Below are 16,255 nucleotides of genomic sequence, written 5' to 3' on the forward strand. Positions count from 1 at the left end.
GTGACACAGGTGGAAGAACAAGCTGCCATTGGAACTTCAATTTAGCAGGAGACAGTGACTGTTGCCGATGCGAGGAGCCTCTTGCTGTTGAGCCCCAAAACTTCTGGATTTTCTCATTTAGTGCAGATTTTGTAAATTTGAGACAGGGTGAGTATACTCTGGTGCCAGCCAAGCATCCATGACCTGGGAGACCTTTCTTGTGTGATCAGGACTCACTTCAGCAGAAGCCAGCTGCAGGGCCCAGGCAGGTCCAGGTGGTGCTGGGCAGTTGCAAGGGGGTCTATGGAACCTTGATATGCCCCTGGAGGTCGGCCATCCACAGGAGGTTGGCAAGCTGGCCTTTAGTGTCATCTCTGGGGATCCTGGGTTTAAGGCAAGCAGGTTCAGCCTTCCTACTTCAGAAAGCAGGTCAGTCCTCCTCCTGAATCTTACACAGGTCCAGGAGTGTTCGGATAGGTTCTGACGGTGCCTCATTTACATCCAGTGCTAGCCTTTTGGCGGAGTCAATCTGTGGCCTACTCTCAAACTGGTTCTGGTCAAGGTAAGGGTATGTTTGGTGTCAAATTTGTGTGTGTGTGCTGCAGGCAGGGCTTTTAAAGTGTAATTGGGGCAGGCTACAAGTCATCCCCAGCCATCTTGTAAGGAAGACCCACTTCCTCTCCATCCAATCCACGTTTGTCCCCTGTCTGGAAGCAATACACATCATACCTCTATAGCCATTCAGTCGTAGGACCCTAACAGAATATGCCAACTTTCTAAAAGTGGCAGTTTCAGAAAAGTATTTAAAATCCTATTTTACAATGAAACAGGAACTTACATTCCAATTCAGGTGACTGGAAGCAGCATTTATCGATAAGTTCCGTTTGGAACAGATCACTTAATTGTAAAAGGATAACTCAATGTTGGTCTATGGGCGAGATTTCAACAGATTTCACTGTCAGTACATGTAAAACCTTTGCACACACCATATTTTGTTAAAATACGATATAGCTTGCACAATGAGCCTTTAGGGCCTACCTTAGGGATGACTTAGTCTTAAAATGAAAGGTTTAGGCCTGGTAAAAAGTTATTTTGCCAAGACAAAATTGCAGTTTAAAACTGCACTACAGGCTGTAATGGCAGGTCTGAGATATCTTTAGTAGGTGGCACAATGAGTGCTGCAGTTGACTTGCAACATTTAATTTGCAGGCCCTGGAGTAGATATAGTACCATTTATGAGGGACTTATAAATAATCGGGTGTATACCAGTTTACCATGTTCAAGAGAGCTGGACGTGGTGAAAAAACCCGGGAGTTGTGAATAAACTGAAAGCATTGAGGAAATTGGAAAGTAAATGGATCATTTGTTTACGTGCTGTGGAGAAGGGACTGAATACAGACAAAGAACTACATGTGTTTTTTTTTAACAACATAAAACAGTACTAAATATGGATGTTTTCTTGGCTTTGGAGTCAGTGTTCATTATCAGCATGACATTTTATATGTAAATGGCTTTTATCTTAATGACACGCCTTTATTAGCTGTCTTGTCCACACAATACATATTATACGTGTTTACTTAATGGGACAATGTTTTAGTCTTGAGTTAACTGTTACGGACTGCAGTAAGGGCTACTGTTTATGCCCTTTCCCATCCATGTTTAAAATCAAGGCTATCCACTTTCCACTACAACCTGGCTGCCACTGAGCATACTGTTTCATATATAGTCCTTTTTTGTTTTTTCACATTGAAATTGACATTTCTGCTTTTGGCCGTTTCTTTCCTACTTAATCTTTGTTTGACACGGAAATTAGCTGCAAGATGATAGACCTAGGGAAGCAATATATAGGTCAAACTACGCTCTCGAACCTTGATGACAAAAAGCTTTTTCACCAATAGTGTCTGATGTTGAGCCAATGTGGCCACCACCTTGCATGCCCTAGCGGTTATCACTCTGTACGGCACAATACGTTTTCTCTGTTAATTGTGGCGTATGTGGTATGTCAAGACTGGCTGCTCAGATCGATTTAATGTGCCATCATTTCACGTACGGCGAGACGCTCCCGACGATTCGAGGGACTCCAGTTGTTTTTTTGAATTATTTTTGATCTTTGGTATACATTCCCATTTACAAGTAGGATATAATTTATTATTTTAGCAGTGACCCATGATAATAAATTTTCTGAACCTATGTGGGTTTTTGCTCGTTTTTATTTTTCATTTTTGATTACGGCACAGACTTATCATGGTTTGGCAGTGTGCCATTTTCCTTCACGATAGGACTTTGTATTCACATTATTAAGGTATGTGTTTAAACTTATAACACACAACTCACATAATCTTGACCTTAGGGATTGGATTAACCTGGATGGACTGTTGTACCACCCACATGTCTCATTAGCTTCCTAGGTTACTGGTTTCTACACAGGGAGCCTAATTGGGATGTATTCTTCGGCAGTGACTTTGGGCTGTTTTGAGTCTACATGCAACCTTACTGGTCTTGCGTATTTTTTTATTTTTTTTTTTTCACGGCGTACAAAATCTGTTCAACCGCTACTGTGACCTCTGCAAGATTATTGTTTAAGTTGGTTCCTCTTTATTTTTTAGAATAATCATCACTATACTCAAGTCACAAGTACTTGATACATGGTTCACGTCTCACTTTTAGGAACTCGCATGATATCTTCTGTGATAAGGGGCATGCTGGGATTTCCTATGCATGGTGTTAAAGAGAAAATATATATTTTTTTTAATTTGTGAGGACTGGACTTATTTCTGCAGTCCTCACTCTGATGTCTTTCTGTAGTCTAAAACAGATAGAATTCTTCACTGGCACATATGGAATTTTCACACTTACTATTTTTTCTTCGCTTTTCTTCTCCTTTCTCCAGAATTGAGTTGGGAATATAAATGTAATATTGGATTTTAGGTTGTTTTCAAATGGTCTTTTATCCCTGTCAACTTTCTCATGTATTACATGAATTTTCTTATGCACTTTTAACAGCCTCGAAAAAGTCACATTAGTGACGAAACACATGTCTGCTGTTGTGGACCTATTTGAAAAGTCAAAAGGACCGAATTCATCTAATTCTCTACGCATCCTTACTATAACAGGATTATTTAAAATTCGCTGTGTACTTATTCAACTGTGTGTGGGATGTTTAAGCTGTTAATTAATTCATATTGGTCACTTGGAGACTAATAAAACAAACTCTGGTAGTAGGCCTGTTATTACCTGACTAGCACCAAATATATACGGATTGCTTTTTTGTTGATGTTAATTTCCCTTGTCTGTGTTTGCACCTCCTCACGCATGAGAAATAGTTTCTTAATCCAATAGCACCCACTTTCTGTTTCTTATGTTCAAGAGTGTGTATGCACACTTTACCACTGATTAGCAGGTGAAAAAGTAAACCGAGTTCTAAAAGCCTACAAAAATGGATCCAGCAAGGTAAGGCAAAATGTCTGGGGTGACCCACAGAAAGTCCGGTCCAACATACTTATGGTATTTATTTTGCTTGTTCTTGAGGTGCTTTACTCATTTACTAAGGCAAAGGCATAGATGTGCTGCTTTGATCCACCCATGAGGGGATACCAATGTTTTTGGAGAGCTGCTATTGATGTGATTTAGTTGTGTGTCATTGTGTGCCTTTATGTATCATTGAGCTAAATGTAACCCTGCCAGTTGGAGAAATGTAGCCTTCCTTTGTAGAGAACTTCCCATTGATGCTTAGATTTGATGGGCGTCATGCCCACCATTTCAGTGACCAGCTGTTTGGGTTTCACTCGCGGCTGCTAGACTCCTGTAGCATCAAATACTGGTCAGGGTCAGCTCCTACATAATGGTGAAGGTGCGTAGCCCCACTGGCTCAGCCAGAAGCTGAAAAATAAAACAATATTTTAATATTGTTTTATTTTTCAGCTTCTGGCTTAGCCAGAAAGGTAGGGCGGGGCTGGGTCATGGGAGGAGGGAGAAGAAAGGGGGAGTAAAGTGCACTTAAGTGCGCATGTGTTTGGCTGGGAATCTTAGGCAGGCCAAACACACGCACTCACTTGGCTGGAGAAACTGCACAGACTCCAGTGCACTGTGTGAGCAGCAGACCAATCTGCTCAGACCAATCCAGATGCTGCTCTCATGCTAAGCATAGCATGAGAGCAGTGCCGGGATTGCTGGGGAGCCTATGCTGTTGTCCTGGGGAATGCTGGGACACCACATTGCGGGAAGAGGATTGAAGCTGTCGGCAGCAGCAGAGGTAAGTTAATAAAAAAAATATATATATATAATTGTATTTCCTCCACATTTCCCCCAGCCCCAGTCCTCACCCTACCTCCCTCACCCCATTGAGATTTGGGGCAGCTGCTACTGGAACTGTTACAAAATAATTCCCTTTTTTAAATGTTTGATGGTACATCACAGTGCTTTGTTGATGGCCTGTGGTAGCAGCTGCCTGTTTATTAACAATATTAAAGGTCACATGGTAATGTGACTGCTGATATAATTATGGTGTCAGATACATTTGAAATAATTTAATGTTTTCAGGGGACAGGAACCTGCTAACATTTATTGATTTACAAAATTCTATTTTATATTTTCCTTCATTAGTTGATGCGTTCTGTCCTTTGTGAGTCAGCACCCAGTAATCCCACAATGCCTCCCAGTAGTTACTGCCAACCATGAAAGTTAGGGGGTTTAATGCAAGAGGAGCGCTCCCAAATGTATCCACGCTGCAGTTTCCTGTCGCGTGGTTTGTCCTTGACTACATTTTGCATGGGAACTCAAGATTACCCAATACAGTGCAAGAAACTATCTGGTTATAGTTAGACTGTCACCAGTGCTGGATGCGGCTCCTCGGTCCAGATGCCTGAGTGCCCCAAGAGATCGAAGATGCCTTCCTTGAAGCAACCATCCATCTAACTCCTGCCAGTGGCGGCCTTCAAGTGACACTTTCCGATTAAGTCCTGGCAGATGCACGACTGTTGAGCGTTTCCTACATCTACCACCTGCCTATCCTGTGAAAGCATTCCTACTCCCCATCCTCTCCCACACCAGTAATTTCTGCTCAAAGCCCTCCATTAGGTTTTTTCTGCGCTTAGTTCAAAAGTTCATGGCAATCTGAGAGGGGGAAGTTTGCTTGATTTTTTTTTTTTTTTTTTTTTTTTTTTTTCCGCCTTCACTTGGGTGTACTGTCTCTATAAAGTATTACTGGCAATGCAGGATTACTTTTGTTCACATAGGTACTCAGTCGAAAGCTATTGTTTGTTAAATCATTTATTTATTTTGATAGTGTGAATGTCATCAGTGAATAATTGCTTTTAGGCCCTATTGCACTATTTTCAGGACCCTGCCAGGCATAGGCATTTTTCTAATTTTCCTTTTGTCTTGCCGTGGCCTACAGAAAATGTCTGGAAGAACCACACGTTTTAAAAAAAAAAAAAAAAAAAAAAAAAAAAGGCTGATTGTTGGAAACAAATCAAGACTATCCGTTGAGGGGATAGAGAGGCTAAAGCAGGACTCTACCTGCTTGAATCTGTCTTTTCTATTCAGTTGCCAATTAAATGTGTTTATTTTATGAAGTGTAATGCTTTAGGAATGAGGCACCGAAGAAGTTGGACACTGATTGTTCTTGATCTATACATAAGCTATTTTAGTGTCAGTGATTGATGCTTTTGGGCCATATGATGCATGTGAATGCCCATCCTACTTCCGCTGATTCCACAGTTGGTACAAAATATTGCAGCATGCTTCTTGTTCTCAACACATTGACTGTGTCCTCTTAAAAGTGGCTACTTCGAGGAGGGTGTAAACTGATGTCTTTAACATTTATACTTAATTTGTGTTCCATATAGCACTTCAATCTCTAATTACCAATTTATCTGCTTGAACATCTGATGTTTGCGCCTTTTTGTGTATCATTGGTTTATATATATGGGACTGTTTTTCGTGCACACTGTGCCTCACAACAGAATATTTGTAGACTTTATGCCCCTTTTATCCCAGCTTCCCAAATTCTAATTTTAGGTGTATGTGTTTGTTTTACTTCTACTTTCGGGTTAGATACACTATTACTGTCCACAACTCTCGCCTGCTGTGGAGCCCATAAAATCAAACCACCACTTACATTAAATCCTAGTGAAGGCCAGAGTGAAGCTGGTGTTTACTCCTTTTATTTATTGATAATAGCTTCAGATATCCGGTTTCTTTTGGTAGCTCTGCTGTAAGCTCCCCTTTTGTTCCCCACTGGTAAATGGTGATAACACAAAAGGTAAATAGTCACTGAGCCCCGTTATCCACACGCTATCCTTAGGTCAGTATAAAGTTTTACCAATAAAACTGTAGGCCTATGCAAATGTTGTAGACGGCAGTGCTCTACCACGCCATACTTTATCAATATACTTGCGACAGTGCGCCCCAAAATGCACCACTAGCCACTTACTACACCCTTAAAAAATGTTTTGCTGAATAGCTGTGGCTCATTGCATTCTTCCGTGCGAGCCCCTCTTTACTATCACAACCGCAGTGCTCTAGCACCTTGGTGCAACCTTCCTCGCTGCGGATGTCTGCACTGGCATTCCTGGTCACTGCTCTAGATCTCTACGCACTGCATACTTCACGCCGGTGGAACAGATCCTTATAAAGTGACCTTCCAGCACAGGTTGGACTCTCCCTTAGCCTTCTAGATCTCAGTGAGAGTTCGACCTCATCACTGTGGATGTCGTTCAGCGTCCATTCGACCTTACCCTTTAAGTCACTAGTTTGCTTTCTGCCTCGTTGCGCTAGACCACGTGAGTATTGTGTTCATGCTAGCACCCCTGAAGGCATACTGCCATGCTGCCCTCTTGACATTGGCGGAAGCCTGTTTTTTTCTCTTCCAAAACCTGTGGTCTCACAGGAGCTCAGTGGTTAGTGAACAGTTCATCAATGTTGCAGTACTGGAGTCACCGGACTGCGAAAATCCAAAGGCTCGCGTAGAGTAAGTGTAGCAAATATATTGTTCAAGGAGCTATATTGTAACTGCATAGTGGACCCAAGAGCAGCCCGAGCTACTGCCCAGTATATGACGGCTAAAATATGTTGGATTCTGTAACGTGCTGACATGCGGAGCTACAGCGAGGTGCAGTGCCTACTCCAGGGAGGCAGAAGGTAAAGTATTTGGGAGCTGTAACAATGAAGCACAGCACAATACCTGGGGGCTGCAGCAGTCGAGTGACTGGTGAGGTAGAAACTCCCATTTCATGGCAGTTCTGTCAATGGGGTACAGTGTTCACTGTAGGGACAGCTTGATTAACTAGTGATGGCATATTAAGACCGAAAACGAGGCATGTTGTGATAGCTTCGACAGTGCACACCGTCTGGAGGGCTGTAAAACAATATATGCGAACAGGGTTCAATATATATAGTATACTGTACATGCCACTATGACTTGAGGTGCAGTTGTTTGATGGTAAAGTGTAGTTAGCCGAGTGCGCAATGCACACTGTAAGGGGTACTGTGACCGGTGCAGTGCACTCTGGTAGCGATGAGTCGGTGCACTGCACGCTGAGGGGAGCTATGATAGCCAATTCCAGTGTCTCCTATTCGGGGAGCGATTAAGGTGTGCACTGCATACTGTATGGGGTTTGGCTTTGACATGCACGAAAGGGGCGATGTGACTGCGGCACAATGCACACTGGTGAAGTGCAGTTCACACCGAGTAGCTAGCACTGGAGCACTGCACTTAATGAACAGCTATGGCATTTAGAGTTCATAGGGTCTGAGGTGCAGCATGTTGCGCGGTACACTTATGTGAGCTATGGCGGCGATGCAAAATGCACTCATTTGCGGTGCACGCTCGTGGTGAACTATCAAGGTGAGTTGGTCTGCACTGTATAAGGAGCTATGGCAGCGAGATGCAGTCCACCCTGTCCGTGCAGAGAGCAAGAGCCAGGCCCTTCAGTGTTCAGTTTGAGGAGCCGTAGCCCCGAGAGCTGTACACTGAGGGCTCAAACGCCCGTAGTATGCGAAGCGCCAAGAGTGAGCGGAAACTCACCAATAGATCGCTGGAGCCCGGCTGCCTCCCGCCTCCCACACCCCCGCCCTCGGCGCAGTGTCTGTGGTAAACAGGATCATGTTACTTATTATGACAGCTTGGGTTTACTTGTCAAAGTTGGTCAGAGCGGGTCAATAAGCCATTACTGCACGAATACAAGGCTTAGCCGTGTTGGCCAATTATACACAATTTAATAGATACTTGAAGATATCAATGCGGGGACACCATGTCTTAATTGGACGGAGTAATGAAGTATGCTGACCCATTACTTCAGCCTCCTTGACAAACCATCTAAGCCCTTCCAGTCAATAGCCCCTCCGGTGTTTCTTGTAAATGAGCATCGGATGCGCACGCAGGCACTGTTTACTCTACTTGTTTGCCTGCGTCCTGTATCTGAGTGGGCATCCAGGCGCCAGAGCTCTGCCGCTGCACGGGGAGCCTTCCAATCTTCTCTCCTCACGCACACATGAGGTGAAAGAGTGCTGGCCTGACAGGATGTCACACTCGCAGCCGCCAAAGCCAACTTCGAGGATTTTACATAAGCGACCAGCGATGAGAAATGGTTCACTTACACAGCTATTCCAAGAGCCGTTGCTAATTGGGCTGCCGGATGTTAACTGTACTGTCTAGACTTTCGTAGGCCTTATAGGTTTCTTAATATACCAGGCCACCAATTTATTTAAGCAAGATTCTGGATAGGTAAAACATAGGTGATGGGGGGAGTTCTTGCAATGTCTTACCACTGTAAGTCGCTCGAGGTAGCATTCCGGACCATTCATTTGCCTTCCAATCCGCATCAGTTTTGAACCAGCCATGTGCACCCTGCACTGGTGGGAACTGTCCTGCGTGAGCTTCAAAGTCCTGCCTGATCCGTGACCCAACCAACACAAGACTAGTTGCGCCCTGATTCTGTTTTGTCAGCCGAGTGTAACGTGATTCCAAGGGCACAGTGAGCAGAGGACCTACACCTGATAGACTTGAAGCTGCAGGTCCCTTACCTTAAAATTATCCCCAGGCTGGAACATTTTTTTTTGTTGGTGTACCCCTGTGCACTGGTAGGTAGCGTTCTTTGGCTTCGCATGGTGTCAGTGCCACAAGTGACATGCTTGGTGACATTTATAGGCACCACCCCAGCGTGCTGACATTAGTTCTTTTCTTTATGCACCAGACAGCACAGATCTGGAAAGTGCCACCCCAGTCAATTTTTGACTGACTTTGTTTCAACTTTTGTCAATCTTTTTGAGAATCTTCTCCCGGTGTGGCAGGTTTGTCCACTAGCAAGGCCGGCTTCAAGTCTTGGGGCTTCTGTCACTAACAGGTGTCTGTGACGACCCGCACCTTGTTTGTTTCTGGTGCCTGTAGCGGAACCACGGCATGAAGACCTGTGCTGACTATTGTGCCTTGCAACCCAAGCCCTGGAGAGAGTGATCCCTCGAGCTCCTGGCTGTTTTAAGTGCAATGCCCCAACAGTCTAGATCCCGCTTGCGAGGAAGCTTCTGGGATCTGTCAAGATCTTTGCACTCCGTCATCTGGCCGTTTGGGTAAGTCCCACAAGAAAAAGAACAATAAGTCGAAGGGGTCTTCTACTTTATCCTGTCTGACAGTCTTCAGACAACAGGAGGGACCATTGTCATTCCAGGCCTGGCTCCATGGTTATGCCTGTGCCAACTTGCGTCTTCCAGAGTTTCTCAGAGCGTCGCTGGCCCAACTCCATGAATTCCATGAGGCCATGCACCTCATACTTGGGCGGCCTGCCCCTGCTCCTTCAGGCCCAGTGGGTTCAGTAGGGGCCCTCTACTGGTTCCACTCCAGCCAGTCTGCCCGTAGTGGCAATCGGGCCCCTTGGATGCACAGATGGATCCAGAAAAGCATTGGTTGTGCTACCACGACCTACCCCATCACTGGTGCTTCCAGCGGTGCCATCCCCATTCCCACCCCAACTCTGATTTGGAGCAAAAGAGGTGTTGTCTGATGCCAAAGGAAGCCATGCCTTCCAGGCAGGAGACTGAGCCCTATTCCTATGGGCTAGGATGTGGGGAGAAATGGGAGCGGTCACTGGGAAGTAAAGAATACCAGCTCCTAGACCCAAATGCATCTCTGTTAGGGCTTGATGGAGGCAAGTGACCTAGATACTTCCCCAGATAATGTCATGCTTTCTCCCCCTACCATGGCTACGGAGGAGGGAACTTCATTTGATATGGTGGTGAGAAGGGCAGCTGAGGTCCTGGACCTTGAGTTGCGTTCGGTGGCAGTCAAGACAAACATCTTGACAGGTGCTTCAGTCATGAGTGACCCCTTCCAAATCACTCCTCCCTTTTAATTAAACCCTTACAGATGTCCTGCTTGAGATTTGGTCCGAGCCCAGCATAGGGGTTCCTCTGGACAGGACCATTGCCCGCTGCAACTGCCGTGCTCCAAAGGGACCCCTAGTTCCTCAAGCAACACCCTACCTTGGAGAGCTTGTGTGTCCAAGCTTCCCCATCTGTGTAAGTCCTGGTGCATTCTCCACTGGATAGGGAATCCAAGAGGCTGGACACCTTAGGCAAGAAAATGTTTTCTTCCTCCAGCCCGGCACTGCGGTCGATGAAGAAGGCATTTCTTTTGGGCTGTTAGACACATGCTTCATGCGCAGGTGCTGCCCAAGGTTCTGGAGGAGGCCTGGGTCATACTTTCCCAAGTTGTTGCTGACTGAAGAGATGCAGCCAAGTTAGCAATCAGATGTGGACTGGATACCACAGACTCTTTAAGCAGAGAGGTTTCATCGACTGTGACCGTATGGTGGCACGCCTGGCTGAGAACTGGCTTTTCTGGGGGATGTCTAAGCATCACTTACGTACATACCCTTTGATGGCTCCAGTCTCTTCGGAGACGAGACGGACTTAGTGGTGGGCACTTCAAGGATAATAGCTACCGCCAGGTCTATGAGCCTTTCCATGACCCCTTGCCAACCATAGTCCACTTTTTGTTCTTTTCGTGGCCACGTAAGGTGCTTTCAGCCGTGTCTTTAACCGTCCAGCCTTCACATCGCCCAAGCTGCGGTCTTTGTGGCCGAGGATGCAATACCCACAGATTCCGTGGGTCGGGCAGCCAGAGGTTTGGCCAGTTCCCCAGCCCTCTGGCAGCCAGTCTCTAAACTCCTTTGGTTTTCCCTTTTACCATCGGGGGCACCCTGTGGGAGGCAGGATACCCCATGTCCCACTTGAGCTCTATAACAGACCGATGGGTTGTTAAGAATGTCTGAAGGGGCTACTCCTTTCCCATTTGTGTCCACCCATGTCACCCACTTGCAACAGGTTGACGGAGTACCATCTCACTTTACTCCGCCAGTATGTGACAGCTCTCTTGGCCAGGAAGCCATTGTGAGGATGCCAACACCAGAGGTAAGTTATGGTTGCTGTTCCCGGCTACTTTCTGGTGCCCAAGAAGGATGGAGGTCTGTCCTTCTAGACCTGTGCCTTCTCAATTTATTCTTCAAGGAGAAATTCAAGATGCTCACACTTGCTCAAGTTCTGTCTACCTTGGACCCGGGAGCCTGGATGATAGCGTTGGACTTGCAGCACGCATATTTCCACTTTCCAGTTTATCCTGCGCTCAGGTGTTAAAGGTGGGTCACAGTGTGCCACAAGCACTTTCAGTTCATATGCTCCCTTTTGGCCTTACCAGTGCGCCTTGGATGCTCACCCAAGTGATGGTGGTGCTTCTAGCTCATCTGTGGAAATCCGGGGTGCAAGTCTTCCCCCTCCCCCTTCTCAACAACTGGCTGTTGAAGGTGGGCTCGCCCCCAGGCTGTCGTCTCACACCATCAGACTATGGCAAACCTCCTGAACTCTCTGGGCCCTAAAGGAATATCTTTTTGCCATCTCAACCTTTTTGCAGTTTAAAGATCAACCATCCCTCTTAAAATCCCAGGCTGTAAATAGGTTATTGAAAGGTTTGCAACACATTTCCATCTTCACTCTTCATTATGCCTCAGTGGGACAACTAACCTGATGTGCGCTCCCTTTGAGCCATTGCACAATTGTCCGTTTAGGCTCCTTACCATAAAGACAGCCTTCTTTGTGGCAATATCTGCCCAGAGGGTCAGTGATCTTCAGGGTTTCTCATGTATACCTCGGTACCTGAACATCTATCCGGACAAGTTGGTTCTTTGGAAAGTTGTCTTTCTTTCATGTAGGCCAGTCTGTCACACTACCTACTTTTAACACTTTGCTACATCCCTCCAAGGAAGAGGAACGACTTCACTGTCTGGAACCAAATAAAGATTTGTCCTACCGTGACTACACGCTGTTTCATATAGGTGAAAGTGACAACCTTTTTCAGCCCAGCAGTTTTATTAGTGAGGCTATGTTTTGGTTTGGCTGCATCTGGCATGTGCTTCTCTGACCATGGTTGTTTCCGGGATTTTAACTCCTGAAGACTGACACCTGTGTGCAGTGCTTGAAATGGAAAAATAAAAGTGCAAGGACTCTGTCATAGTACCTGCTTGTTTCTGAGAAGTGCTGGTAATCTCCAATTAAAAGTATTACGTTTTTCTTGATGTGCCGGTACTCTCCCTCTCAAAATAAAGTGCTGGTACTCGGTACCGGACAGTATCGGCCCATTTAAAGCACTGCCTGTATGTGAGAGTGAGAATGAATACTCTGAGACCTATAACTGTTAACAGTATGCTGCCGTTTCTGCTGTTATCTCATTGGGAGGGATTGTGGGTTTTGGAAGCCTGTTTTGGTTTTTGAAGCATGTCTTTGGGTGTCTTGAGGAGTCCTGGTACCTTAGTTACTCTTGGACTGCATTGTCCTCCGCTATGCTTCCCTTACATTCTCACTAACGGCTTGTCATTCTGGAGAATGTTTATTCCCCTGTACCGAGTTTCCTATCACTTCTGAAGTTGTGTGCTCCAGTGGATGCGAAGATGGCACGGAGAGTCTTAGCACTCTCCTTGATTACATGAGTACATGATGCATATACATGTGAATTTTTGCCACAAACATTTTGACGTGTCACTTGTTTTTACAGAAGAATTTGATGAGGGCGGAGTCACATCTGACTCTATCAAAGGGAAAAAATGGAGTGTTGAGTCCGTTGATGTTAATGAAGCGTGAAACTCTTGTAGCAGGAGTAAGGTGTAGAGCGCTTAAATTGTTGCCATTATTGTGCACCGTGAATTAGCCAGTCACGTTTAGCCGTCGGTCTTGCCTCTGCTGATCTGCCTGAATCGCTAATGTCGTGGTTCTCTGTTGCAGGTGAACGTGAATGTCGACTACATCAGGCCAGCAAGTGCCGCCACGGAAACCGTGCCCTCGTTCTCCGAGCGGACCTGCGCCACAGTCACCATCGGCGGAATGTGAGTATTTTACGTGCCTGATGGCCGTGTTGGCCACTCGCAGGGCTGGCGGATTCGCTCCAGTATCTGTGAGCAGTCAGATTATACTGCAGCCTGTATTTGGGAAGTAACTGCTCAAAACAATCGCCAACGTGGTGAAACAAACAAGTGTTGGTAAAAGTTTAGGTTTTAATTTTGAGGGTAAATGTCGAACACGTTGTCGTATGCACGAGGGATGGTCGATGTCTGCTACTCTGCGTCTGGTGAAGATGTCTGCATATCAGTAAGATGCTAAAAAGGTCGTGTTTTTACAGATGTGACATCGTTCGACGATCATGAGTTGTTTTGCTCTCCTCCAGGCCCCTCTACTGATCACGCACATTTTTAGGTCGGAGTGTCACAGTGCAGCGCTTTCAACAGCCCTTTTTCTTCAAAAACTACTTAGTGTGCTTTGAATCCGCCCCCTTAATCCATTAGCTCCTTATGACCAGCCCGTTTAAGACACTGATTTGAGACTTTCATTCACAGCTTGGATTAGCCCTTAAGAGTATTCCTCTTATCTTACCTCTTGACGTTGGCTGTTGTTCCTGTGATGGAGTACATTCACTGCAGTGCATGATATACTATTTTACATCTGCCTGCCTCACTGTGGGATCTTCTCGTTGCACAAAGGCAGACTTGCTCATTAAATCCAGACTTCTTGGCTTTGCCAGTGCTTGCTATAAATTTGACTTATCCATAAAAGGCCTGTGCACCCATACGTATCAGGAGCAGTAATACTATGGGACCGCTCCTTATCTCCACTACCCTGGTACTGCAAAGAGCTGCCCCTTGTACCTTTAATTATCTTTGCAGCCCTATAACAAAAGGCCAACATAAATTTTTCAGCAGCCTGGAGAAGTGGGGAATGGCTAGAGTTGCCCTTTCCGAGGTTCTGCGTGCAGGGCCTGTCCTTGTCCAAGGAATCTCACATAGTGCAATAACCTTGGGATGTTTCTTATTAGGTGAAATGTATAGTCGTTAATCATATAGTCGTAGTACACCATGCTGCTGTACATAACTTTGTCCCAAGGGCTTTTGTAATGCATCTATTTTGCAGCAAATAAGACTCGGTGAATAATGGCAGATTTGTAAATAATGCGTGGTCTCCCAAACAGTGCAGTACGTTGGAGATGGTGGACGGGAAACCCTACAGCTGAGTCTTTTATAAAAGTGCAGTTTGAGTGAGGCCTTCGATCATATCAAAGGAAATAGGGGCCTGAATGTTATTCCGCAGCTTTTCACTCGTAGACATGAATATAGAAACTAATTCATATTCATTTACAGGGTTGCGGAGTGCCCCTTTGCCATCGGTAGCAGTTAGACTGTCATTAGGCATTCGCTTTTGGCAGTCTGTTATCGAAAATTTTATAGTGGACCATACCAAAAGGGGTATCGTGGACTTTGGGCTAGCCCACTGCTTATCATTGGTTTCCATTCTTTCACTCATTTGCTTGCTACGTATTTGTTGGCTTTTGTTCCTCTTGCGTTCATCCCTCCTTTGGAGCATAACCTCCTTAGCATCCTTTTGGTTGGACGACTTGTATCCATTGACTGCTCAGTCAGGGATCTACTTTATTTTCTTAAAGCATTCTATAAAAGTGCATGTGTTTCCTTGCTCTTTGCTTGCTGTGCTGCTTCCTCACTCTGACACCTACTTCCCTGTGCGCTGTATTGCTTCCTCCTTCTCCCCCACCCTAGCTCACCCGTTGCTTCCTACACTAGCTTTAAAAAAAAAAAATATATATATATATATCTGCCCCATCCCTGCAAAGCCATTCTTTTGCTCCGCAGCTCCCACTTCTTTCGCCCCATATGTTGATTTGGCCCCCAAACAGTCCTCTGTTATGCCCTCCCCCCCCTTCATTGTCCTTTAAAAATGTTTTTCAGTGTTTGGAAGGGCCCAGCAGTTGGATTTTGCTGAACTCTTTCTATAAAGAGCTTTAGCACACATTCACGCGTGTTTTTAGGGTTGAGCCTGTGACCGCCTGCACCAGCGCATCAGTCTCACTTGTGAGACTGTTGTGCACAGCAAAGGGTTCGGAGCCCGCCTTTCGCATGCCATTTGTTGGCATGTGTGGCACTATGATTTACAGCCTCATAATTAGTCACTGCATGCGTGGCATCATTTATGTTCCACTGTGTGGAGCAGGGGCAAAGCACTGATTGGTTCAACCTAATCAGCGCCTGTCCGCTACTTCTGACGTGACTGAGGTACTATTTTGTTCTTTTTAACTTCTAGTGCCCTGCAAACAGGTGTGTGACTGTCAAAAATGTATCCAGCAAGGCAAAAAAATTACAATGTTTTATTGTTTTATAGCTAACTTCCTCTTATGTTGCCAAGTTTTCCTTTCTCACTTAGCACTCATGTTTTCTTTTGTTTTTGCTTGTAGGTGCTGTTCTCAAAATATAAGTTATCTTATTCTAAATATTGCAAATCAACCTTGTTTCTTTATTATGTGTAATTTCTGAAATGCTTTTACACACAATCATGCAGTACACCCCAATCCACTCCATTCTGCCCCACTACAATCCACTCCAACCCACCCCACTCTAATCCTCCCATCTCACCCTCCTCTAGTTTGCCCCACTCTAGTTTGCCCCACTCTAGTTTGCCCCACTCTAGTTTGCCCCATTCCAATCCAAAACAATATGCCCCACTTCAATCCAAAACAGTCTGCCCAATCCAAAACAATTGGCCCCACTGCAATCTGCCGCACTGCAATTCAAAATAATCTATCCAACTCCAGTCTCCTCCAATCCCCCCGCTCCTATCGGCCTCACTTTAATCCAGAACAATCTGCCCACTCCAGTTCACCCACTCTGTCCCACTCAAATCCGTCCCACTCCAGTCTGCTCCACACCAATACAAAGCAATAAACTGCATTCCA

The 16,255-nt window shown here is 45.4% G+C and overlaps 1 protein-coding gene across 1 annotated transcript in view; it reads left to right on the forward strand.

The window, feature by feature from the left end:
- Nucleotides 1-16,255, forward strand: part of SND1 (staphylococcal nuclease and tudor domain containing 1) — a 1,722,638-nt gene that overhangs the window by 510,138 nt on the left and 1,196,245 nt on the right. Inside the window, exon 12 of the mRNA XM_069229374.1 lies at nucleotides 13,246-13,346. Within this exon, the coding sequence (XP_069085475.1) occupies nucleotides 13,246-13,346 (101 nt within the window). The remainder of the gene's footprint in view (nucleotides 1-13,245; nucleotides 13,347-16,255) is intronic.

This window comes from Pleurodeles waltl, chromosome 4_1, assembly GCF_031143425.1.
Source record: "Pleurodeles waltl isolate 20211129_DDA chromosome 4_1, aPleWal1.hap1.20221129, whole genome shotgun sequence".
NCBI lineage: Eukaryota > Metazoa > Chordata > Amphibia > Caudata > Salamandridae > Pleurodeles > Pleurodeles waltl.